Genomic DNA, 11,597 nt, shown 5'->3' on the forward strand with positions numbered 1-11,597 from the left:
TATGACTCCCAAGAGCTCTCTGCAGCTTCTCTAACTGCTTCAGAGAAGATAGAGCAAATGTTCTCATTTCTACTGAGGGATTGGATGTTGTCTGTGGCAGTCACAACTCAAGGTTAAGAGGCCTCAAGAATCTCTTTGTTTTGTGTGTGGTGGTATAGCACTAGGGAGGCAGAGTGGGTGAATCTCTGAGTACAATAAGGATTGCTGGTCTCTATAAGGAGTTTAAGGCCAGCCAGATCCATTTCTTTGCCCTTCCACCAGATCTTGAGTAGATGAAGATAAAGCCCTCGTAGTTTGTCCACTCTACTATTCCAGCAATTACTGGATTTGTACCTTTTCCCATTTCTCGATCAGGAAACAAATTTTAGGCTTGCAGTGAAAAAAAACAAAAACCCCCAGGGTAGTGCTGATTGTCTTTAATAGTTTGTACCTACCCTCCTGGTTTTCAAGTACTACCTGAGGAGGCAAATGGGGAGGTCATCATTGATGCTGCTGTGGTGGCATGTCTTACAGGAACCCACTCGAAACTGGTCCCTGTTTGCTGGGTTGAAATGTCTTCCTACAGCAGAAAGACATACTTTTTTAAATACTGTGCAGCCCTGCAACCAGTCATACTAGTTACCTACTTTCAAAGTAGGACTGCGTTGCTCTGTGAATCAGATCTCTGAGATTTGGGAAGCAGACCTGTTCAATGGAATGGTAATTCAATGGCTTTAACTTTCATGCTAAAGAGAAAATCATGTGAGATTTTTATTTTATTTGAAGTAGCTGGATAATAAAGTATTCAGTGCTTTGTTCTTTAATTTTTCTGCATCTCACTGCTTTGCATCTTTTAAGAATGTGAATCTGTTTTTAAAAATGAGCTGGGCTTGGTGGTGTAAGCCTTTAATCCCAGCACTCAGTAGCCAAGGGCAGGTGGATCTCAAAATCCAGGCTGACTTTGTATATGTAATGAGTTCCAGGATAGTCAGGGCTGAGTAGAGAGACCTCCTGTCTCCAAAAACCCAAAAATGACAAAGAAGAGGGAAGAGAAGGAGAAAGAAGAAGGAAAAAAAAAAAGAAAGAAAAAGACAAGAAAACTAATATTTTTTGGGGGGGAGCACATAGAATTTATAAGCAATTGAAAAATTGTAATTAAGGTGAGTATTGTTACATTCTTAAAGATGGAACATGATAATTTAAAATTAAAACCATTCTTTTCTTTTTTATTATCATTTTATTTTAAAAGAAAACAAACTATCTTTTTTCATTTTACATACCAATCCCAGTTCCCACTTCCTCCCCAGTTTATTTTCCTGTAAGTTATAAGTGAGCAGTTAAGAGCTCGTAGGACCACAGTGTATGTGCTGACTTATGCTGTTTGTATTTATTCAAAGCATATATAATAGTGTTGTAGATAAAAACTGTGGCATTGATTTGTCTCAGCATGTGATACTGTGTTAATTTGAAATTTGCACTAGTAATATATTTTTTAGTGTTTTTCCTTGAAACTGAAGATGCAATGCCAGACTACCTGTGAATCACCTGGCCTTCCTTTTAAGAAGCCATTCATAATTTTCAGTCATTGTTCTGTATCTGGCATGAAGGATATCTTTTAAGGAAAGGTTGGTGTTACAGACATTGCTTATTGGCTTTGTATTTAATAGATATATATACTGGTCATTGTCTGCCACCAACATTTTGGGTGTTCATTTATCAAGTAGCTAGGAGACACTTCTTCAGTAGGTTAGAATGAGTTCACTTGGCATCTTAAAAGTTACATGATCCTACTGCACGTACTGGCTTTGTGGGAGCCTAAGCAATTTGGATGCTCAACTTACTAGACCTGGATGGAGGTGGGTGGTCCTTGGACTTCCCACAGGGCAGGGAACACTGATTGCTCTTTGGGCTGATGAGGGAGGAGGACTTGGTTGGGGGAGGGGGAGGGAAATGGGAGGCCGTGGCGGGGAAGAGACAGAAATCTTTAATAAATAAATAAATAAAAAAAAAATATATTAAACTGTTAAAAAAAATACATGATGGAATAGAAACAGAAAAAGATATAGTTTAATGAGGCAAAAACATATATACATATATTTTTATACTTTGCATTGGATGGGTGTTACATTTGCTAGAAAGGGGAGTCATAATTGTTATTTCATCATGGTTCTAGTTTCTAGAACTTAAATGTATTGTGAAGTCACCAAGAGAATGGTTTAAAGTTCTTGAGAACCAGGCAATAGGTAACCTAGGATAGTTTAGAATTCAGAGACAATTGTGGACTTCCAATCAGATTGGTCTTGAGCTTGAAAGGCGCCCCTATGGTTTGCTGCTAAGGATGAGGCAACGCAAAAAAGTAAGGAAAGATGAGGGTATATGTAAGTAAGACACACATGGGCTTAATTTAGAATGGGTTTTATTGTGCTTTGTTTTACATGTTATCCTCAAATTACATGTTCTTTTCCTTCCAGCACTTGGGAGACAGAGGCAAGTGGATCTCTGAATTTGAGGTTAGCCTGGTCTACAGAGTAAGTTTCAGGATAGCCAGGGCTATACAGAGAAACCCTGTCTCAAAACCCCCACCACCACCACACCCAAAGTTAATTTTCTCATGTGATTATTTTCTCAAAGATATTACATTTAATTTGTAATCCCTTTAGGGATTAAGATAAAAGCAAAATCTCAAAGTCCTAGTTTCCAAAAGGCAGAATGGTCAGAATGGAGTTGTTGTCCTTACATCTTTTTAGTTAACATTTATTTTGTTTTCCAGTAAACAACCTTAAAAAAAAAGTTAGAAAGTCAGACCCAAAGGGAGTCCACCATTTGAACTGTGACTTGGGGGCAGCTTTAGCTTTGTTGCACTTATTTATTTATATGGACTCTTGGTATGTGCCCAGGGTGGCATTGCACTTGTGATAACCTTGTCTTGATTTCAGGCATGAGCCATGATATCTGGCTTCCCATTAGTAGTATTTAAAAATTATTTATTCTTTCCCAGTTTCGCTCACATGCTTCTTTGATCATATCCCCTCTCCCTGTTGTCCTGTTACTCACCTCCTCCAGACCTTCCCAATGCCATTATTTAATGAGAACAATGCATTTACATTATAGGTGACAGTTTTCGACAAGTCGCGTTTTGTATTTAAATGAAGCAGAATGAACTTGTAAATGGTGGATTAAATTACCTGTAGTTAAGCTATCTTTATGCTAATACTTAAATATTTAATATATTTACTTTATAAATTGTTGGCAGGTTTTTTTTTTTTGGTATATTTCTATGCAGTTTTCATTTTTGTTTTAAATCCCTTTCTTCCTGTAGGAGATAAAGATGGCAGCAAGGTGACTACAGTGGTGGCAACTCCTGGACAGGGTCCTGACAGGCCACAAGAAGTCAGTTATACAGACACTAAAGTGATTGGAAATGGATCATTTGGTGTGGTGTATCAAGCCAAACTTTGTGATTCAGGAGAACTGGTCGCCATCAAGAAAGTTTTGCAGGACAAGCGATTTAAGGTAAAACCTGGTGTTTGCATCTTTGTTTCTATATATTTGGTTTTATTTATACTGCTCTCATCCACTGGGCTATATCCCTTCCTTTCCTTTTCCTGTTCTCTGCCCTTTCCCTTTCCCCTTTCCTTCCATTCTCCTCCCCTTTCCTATGTCTGTACAGTCCAGCTTGCTCTGAAACTCGAGACACTTCTATGGCTCAGCCCGCTCAGGGCTGTGATTACAGGTGACAGACTACAACAGGCTTGGACGTAGATTTCACTGACTAGTCACTTAACATTGTACTTCCTGAGTGATGAGAACCAGCAGTGTACTTTGTGACCGTTTCTTTTTTGTTTTACTGTCTTGTTAAATCTTAAACAACTGCTGGGGTGGCGGTAAAATTGTATCAAGTTCTTAGTCGGTTTGGAGAAAAGTTTATCTACTTAATTTAGTTGGAGATACTTCTCCATTTCATTGACTGTAATATTTTTGATTACACTTGTTTTAGTAGTATGTATAGGGTTGAGGGGAGACATTTATGCTAGGGGCACGTGGAGAGGTCAGAGGCAAATTGTAACACTCTGTTTTTTCTACTTGTGAAACCTGGGGGTTCTCAGGCTTGACAGCATGCAGTTTACAGAAGGTTCTGGATATTTCATAAAGCCTTGCTAATCCTTAGATAGAGTTAGCATCTGTGATATAACATTTCAGCCTTTTTATTTTTATATAAAAAAGAAATGGGTCGGACAGTGCTGGTGCACGCCATTAATACCAACACTTGGGAGGCAGAGGCAGGCAGATCTTTGAGTTTGAGGTCAGCCTGATCAATAGAGCGAGTTCCAGGACAGCCAGGGCTACATAGAGAAACCCAGTCTAAAAAACAAAACAAAACAAAAATGACTTTGTAGAGCCAGGTTGGTTAGAGGATAATGACACCCAGGGGATTTAGGCGTGCCTACTTGAGTTCTTGGTAGTTGTTGATGAACTTGGCACAGTATTTGGGCTACATCTGAGCTTTCCCTTTGTTACATTTTTAATTGGAATTTTATCAAGCTTATAAATTAGGAGGATCTGGCATTTCAGATGTTGAATTGCAGAAGAGAAGAAATACCAATTCGTTTAAGTCTACTTTTTGTGTCTTTCAGTTTTTCTTACAGGGGCTATTCTTGATGAGCTTATTCCTGAATATTTGATTGGTTTTGTTATTATCTACTTTTTATCACTTACATACAAGAAGTGATAGACTAACTTACTCAAGTTCTTTACATTAACTCATCATTATTTGTAGAATTTACTCCTTGTTCTCTTTACTATATACAAATAGTTGAGGCCAAAAATAAAATTTGCTTTGTTGACTGATTTACTTTTCTTTTTCATAGTAATAATTTCTCTTACAATTTAGGAATCTGTCATTTAATGTGAGAGATTTACATAATTTAGGGATTTATATAACATATTTAGGACTACATTAATGAATTAGGTTTGTTCAGAGGAAAGACTGGATAGATAGGTAGGTAGGTAGATAGGTAGATAAGTAAATTGGCCTGTGTTGCTAGTGGTAGTGTGAATCAATTTGTTTCAGTACAAAAATAGGATGGGAGGTAATACCATAGAGAAAAAGAAAACCAAGAATAATTATCCATATTTTAGTAATCAGCAGAACTTATAAAATAATTTCTGATATAGCAGTTCTATTTTAATAGTATTTAACCTAAAATCTGAATGTCCTCTGTTTCCCGCCCCCCATTGAACTGTAATACATTACTTAGTTAAAAATAGTTGTTTTGTTGAGGATGTTTGTGATGTGGGAGTAAACTTTAGCTAGTTACCTGATTGATACAGGAGCCCTTTAATGTTAAGACAAACAGACTGTCGGTTGTTCTGAAAAGTGAGTTTTAGTGTTTGAATCTGGCTTTTACAGTTTGAGTATCAGTAAACTGCATTTTAAACTAGTGACATTAGTTCCATTAACTAGTTTAGTTTTCCTTGGCAGTAAGTTAGAGGTTTTAAGGCTCTTATTTGGTTTCTCTTATAGTTCGGATAAAGAGAAATAGTGGATATGAAATCAGTACTGTTTATTGTGAATATGTACTCCTATCTATAGTGTATTTTGAAAGACAAAGAGAGATGATATCTAGTATTCTTAGGGATTTGAATTACAACATGCTGGTGGTCACATGGGATTTCAGTCTCTCCAGACCCCCCCACTCCTACCCCTCACCTTTTAAGGATGTCTTTCCTCTTTGTTGTACTTTCTAAATATATAATCTTATTTTCAGGCAATTTAAGTTCTGTGAAAAACTTAATTGCTGGTCAAATTGATAGAGAAATAGTCTTTATGTTCTATATAGAAATGCTTATTGACTCATAGAATTTACTTTCTGTTTATGAACTGGAAGCTGAAAGATACATGTAAGAAAAACTGAACATGTAAGAACTGAAGGATTTCATACAGGTAGGACAGTCCACCCTGAAGCCTCAGCCCAAGCACCCCCCCCCCCAGAACCACACACCTCTTCCATGCCTCCCAGCTGCACATCTGGTTTCTCAAGATCTACTGTTGCCAACCTTGGGCTGACCAGAGCTTACTCGAGATAAAACAACTAGATTTAGAGAGTAAAAAGAAAGTAGAGGAGAGGATTAGGAAAAGACATGCTTTGACTCTTGGATATGGTGTTTGTTTGGGTAAATAGTAGCAAACTCAGAAGACTAGAGATAGAACTTGGAGCTGCCAATAAAAGTCCCACCTCTCCTGTATACTGTGTATGACTAAACTGAAAGAACAGTAATTTCAAGAAAAAGAAAAACATCTAACTAGCAAACTACTTCAGATTCAAACAAGTCCCAGTGCAAAAATGAAACGGACATGAAAAACCAAGAGAACATGTCTTGAAAAAGTTCATCACATAGTAATGAACCATTCAACAGAATGATTATAACTATGGCCGAATAGCTAAAAGAACAACAACAACAACAACAAAAATTGAATGAACTAGAAACTCAATTCATTATACAAAAATTGAATTCGGTAAAGAGAGAGAATTGCAAAAGAAAAGTGAAATGATGTTGGAAATAGAAAACTCCAAATAAAAACCTCGGTAATGAAAGTCTCACCAACAGAAGGCTTACTTGGCAAAAGGAACCAGGACTGGAAGATAAAGTAGAGGAAAGCGCGTGAGAAAGTTAAAAAAAGAAAAAAAGGAAAGAGCAACATGGGCAAACATTGGGACACATGAAAATGAAAAGACCTAATAGATGAATCTTGGGCATAGAAGAAGAATACCATGGTAAAGGCATAGGGGTTGTTTTCAATAAAATCTCAAACCTAGAGAAGGAGGTGCACATCCTAGGTACAAGAGACCTAGGAACACTAAATTGACAGGGCTAGAGAAGAAACTCATCAGGACATAGGCATTGTATGCTGCAAAAGAGCAAAGGTCAAACACATGCACGCACACACACAGCCAGAAGGTCTGGGAGAGGTGCATTCAAACTCTGACAGACCACAACTATAAACCGAAAGTATTATACCCAACAAAACTATCCACTAAATTTGAAGGAGACATAAATTTTTCTGTGATTAAAAACAGTTTTAAGGAATTTATGACCACTAAGGCAACTCGACAGAGGATTCTGGAAGGAATACCTCAATCTGAAGAAAAGGGTAAAGACACTGGAGGGCAAAAGGAGTAAATAAGTGCTAGAACAGCTAATTCACAGAGGTCTAAGGAAACAACACAGAATCTACAAAGTGGTAGGTAACACATCTCTCAATAAGAACTCTTAATGTAGAGTAGCAAATTGGATTAGAAAACAGAATCAATTTTTAATGCTTCCAAATATATATCATTATCAACAGCTGATACCACATTAGAGGAAAACTTGGCATAGATTTTGTATCTAGAATATACAAAGTACTGACAAAAACTTAACATCTAGAAAACCCAGTTAAACCTGGATGGTGGTGGCACACATCCTTAATCCTAGCATTCAGGAGGCAAAGGCAGGTGGATCTCTGAGTTCGAAGCCAGCCTGATCTACAGAGCTAGTTCCATCCAGGACAGCAAGGGCTACACAGAGAAACCCTGTCTCAAAAAACCAACCAACCAAACAAACAAATCCCCAGTTAAAAATTGGGGCATAGAGACTCGTCTTGGTGTGGTACATGCTTTTAATCCCAATACTGGGAAGGTAGAGGCAGGTGGGTCTCTGTGAGTTCCAGGATAGCTAGAACAAGTTAGGGAAAGCCTGTTCAAAGAGCCCACCAAAAAAGTTGGGGGTGGACATGGAAGTAAACAGAATTTTCAGAAGAAAAAAGACAACTGGCTGAGAAATACTTTTAAAAAATGTTAAATATCCCTGCACCATCAGGAAAATTCAGTTAAACTATGAAATTTCATCTTACCCCCATCAGAATGTCTACGATAATTTTTTTTTTCTAAAAAGGACAACAAATGCAGATAAAGACGTTTGTAGCAGTACAAACTGGTTAAATTAGTGTGGCATTTCCTCAAAAAGCTAGAAATAGATCTACCACACTGTCTAGCAATTCTTAGATATATACCCTGTCCAGCTATGTCCTTCTTGGATATATACCCAAAGGACTTTTCTACAGAGATGCTTGCTCATCCATATTTAATATTTTTCTTTTTGTAATAGCCAGGGAGTGGAAATAGCCTAAATGTCCATCAGTTGATGTATGGATAATGAAAATGTGATATACATTTACATAGTGGGAACCTGGGAAAACAAAGTCCAGATAAACTGTCATTCTGAGTGAGGTAACAGACCTGGAAAGATAAACGTTGCACATGTCCTCTCGTCTTCCTTACTCCAGCTGTGACCAGTGGGAGCTGCAGCAGTGACTGGCCTGGCGAGACGTTCCCTGTGGTGGAGAGTGGAGAACCATTATGTGGCTAGCTAACCGCTTTTAAAGTTAGATTGAGCCAAGCTGCACAAGTTAAAACCCATATCTGGACCAGGAACTTGTGAGTGGGTACATCATAGGCCCTAGGGAGAGCCTACTGCTTACTATTTCTCTGCTAAGTGGAGATAGTATTCAAATGACTATGAAGGATCTATCATTATTATATCCAGAGATTAGTGCCTGTCTTATGGTCATCAGAGAGAGAAGCTGCTTTTTGTAGTGAACTGTGGGATGCTTACGTCTAAATGAGGTATTTGTATCACACTCCTCCTCTCAAGGCTGCAGAGTCATGATAAGAGAGAGTTCAGTAAGATTGCAATAGTCAGAGTCAATAGGTGACTGAAAAGAAATAGTGTCTTCTGGACAGAGTTGGGCAGTTACACATGAATTGAGACAGCGTGCACAGGACCACCACAAGCTCAAGCCAGACAGTCTCAGCATGGAGGGAGAAGGTGGGCATGTAGTTCCACCCCCAGCAATAGGCAACTGAAAACTGTTGGGGAGGGAGAGTCTGTTTACTTTAAAACTGTAGCCCTGGTAGTTGACCACATTCCAGTGGAAGGCCACATATCCAAGAGTAGCATGTGGGAAACACCAAATATTTGTGGAGGAAAGAAAAGGATGGTGGTGAGACGGGGAGAGACACAAAAATTGGATTGGAATGGAAGGAGGAGGTAGATCTGGGAGATGTAGAGGGAGGTGAATATAATCAAAATACATTGTAGAGAATTCTCACGTAACTCATTTTAAAATAAAGGGAAGGGAGCTGGCTGTAGTCGTGCACGCCTTTAATCCCAGTACTAGGGAGGCAGAGGCAGGCAGATCTCTGAGTTCTAGGCCAGCCTGGTCTACAGAGTGAGTTCCAGGACAGCCAGGGCTACACAGAGAAGCCCTGTCTTGAAAAAACAATAAAATGACAAAAAATAGAATAAAGGGAGGAGAATTTCTTCATTTTTACTAAGTCCTTAATAATTGGACTTAGCCAACTTGTAAAAATGTGATTTAATAGAATTTGAAATTAGAAATAAAAAATTACAACTTTGTCTGACAAAATCAAGTTTGGGGGAGTAGGTATCATTGGTAGAAATTGAGTATCAAGAATTTTTCTTTCTTATTTCTAGAATAATGGTAAACTGTAGGCCTGCCTCTAGTTTCTGTAAATAAAGAATAAAGTTGTATTAGAACACAGTTATGTCTGTTCTTTTCCATTTTGTTGATAATTGCAGAGTTGAGTAGTTGGAGCAAAGTCCATATGTTCTGCCAGCCTGAAGTGTTTTCCATCTGGTCCTTCATAGAAAACACTCATCAACTCTTGTTTTAGGCTGTTAGTTTTGCAGTTCTCTTACAACTTCTCTCTTTTTTTTCCTCTTGTGTGGTCACTTATGCACCTAGTGTAAATATGTCTCAGAGCTCTTTTCCGAATACCAGGAAGTTTTACGGGGGTGCTGTGACACCGCTGTTTAGTTCTCTAGTTGTGTTTTGATGTTGTTTTAGACTTTTCGTTTTCTAATTAGGGGTCCAGGCAAGTCGGGATCTTTTACAATTTTATACACATTTGTGTGTGCTTTTGTGACTTCAGGAGCCATATAGCTCTCTTGCTGAGAATGGAGGGCATATTTAGGCTTTTCACCTTCAGGTAGCATATACCAACGTGAACTCGCCCCTTCTGTATCTTGAAGCCCTTTCAGGGCCAGTGGCTCCTACTGTTGTATTTTAAAAAAAATAGCCATGTTAGTAAGAAGCCTGCAAGATTGCCTTCTCTTTCCACTTGGCCATTGTTAATCTGCCTCTCAGTCCTTGGTTTCCTGTTCCTTTTCAGTGGTTCCCCTCACTGCAGTCCTGGTTTTCTTTCTTTCCCTTGTCCCTTTAATAACCTTTTTCATAGCTGGTAATCTTCCCAAAACAAATCTATTACTCAGAACACACTAGTGGTTTCTTGTGGCTTGCAATATTTAAGAATTTTATCTTTGTATATTAAGATGTTTTCTCTGACAGGGTTGCAGAATTTATAAAATAATGACCAGGTCTCTCTTTTCTCCTTTCTCTTAGTTACTGTTCTATTGCTGTGATAAAGGACTATGACCAAGGCACTGCATAAAATAAAGAATTTATTTGGAGCTTACAGTTTTAGAGGCTTAGAGTCCATGACCATCATGGAGGGGAGCATGGCAGCAGGCCAGCAGGCAGGCGTGACACTGGAGCAGTAGCTAAGAGCCTATATCTTGATCCACAAGCACAAGGCAGAAAGAAAGCTGACTGGGAATAGCATGGGTTTTTGAAACCTCAAAGCTCACCTTGCTCAGTGACAGATCTCTTCCAAGGCCACACCTCCTTATTCTTCCCAGAGAGTTTCACCAACTGAGGACCATGTCACCAAACAAAAGCCCATGAGTGCCATTCTCATCTAGACCCACACTCCTATGTTCACTTATATACAAACGCAGCAGTTTGTTAGTAAGCTAAAGTCAGTCACACTGTATTGGAAGCTTGGGTTTGCCCGCTCATTAGTGTATCATTTTGCAGAGACTCTCAGTTCTGATATAGGTGAGCTGAAAATATTTGTTGTGCACTTGGAGTTATTCTGCTATTTAAAAAGCCATTGTAGAGTGTTTGGGTGGCCCCTAATTGTTACTATGGATTGGGATTAAACTGGTTCAGCTCTTTGGATAACACTCATTTTTTACAGAAGTTACATTTAGGGAAGGTGGTCTTAAAAACAAAATCTTTGAGGTGAATCCTATTTTACAGCAACTGCAGAGTTTTCTGTAATGAGGGAAAAGATCTCTCAATAGAGCAGACTTTGATGAAGAAAGATGATCTACAGACATATGCTGCCTACTTGACACCCACAGTTGTAAGCTTGCTGGCTGTTTCCTCACCTAAAAGTTAACTTTCTTCAGGTTTTACATAATGGTTCCTAAGTACCTCCAGGAATTCTTGGCTCTATGGCTTGTCTTTCAGAAACAAGCCAGACAACTCACCCCCTACCTCCACTCCCAATGTAAGTTGTCAGGTATTATAAAAATGAACAAAAAACCTTTGTCTGTTAGTTTTTGTTGCCCCAACAAAAGCACAGAAATTAAAGAAAGGAAAGACTCTGGCTTATAGTTTTAGCAGGATCTATTATTCCTAGGCCTGTGGCTTGATAATCCAGCACAAGAGTGTAACGGCCTGGAAGCCAAGAGAATGCGGGAAGGGACTG

The 11,597-nt window shown here is 38.7% G+C and overlaps 1 protein-coding gene across 2 annotated transcripts in view; it reads left to right on the forward strand.

Annotated features, from left to right (window-relative positions):
* Gsk3b (glycogen synthase kinase 3 beta) overlaps window positions 1–11,597 on the forward strand; it is a 147,697-nt gene that overhangs the window by 55,733 nt on the left and 80,367 nt on the right. For both annotated transcript variants that reach the window (XM_005344973.3, XM_005344974.2), the window contains exon 2: window positions 3,299–3,492. In XM_005344973.3, coding sequence (XP_005345030.1) covers window positions 3,299–3,492 — 194 coding nt within the window. The remainder of the gene's footprint in view (window positions 1–3,298; window positions 3,493–11,597) is intronic.

This window comes from Microtus ochrogaster, chromosome 2 (assembly GCF_000317375.1).
Source record: "Microtus ochrogaster isolate Prairie Vole_2 chromosome 2, MicOch1.0, whole genome shotgun sequence".
NCBI classification, from domain to species: domain Eukaryota; kingdom Metazoa; phylum Chordata; class Mammalia; order Rodentia; family Cricetidae; genus Microtus; species Microtus ochrogaster.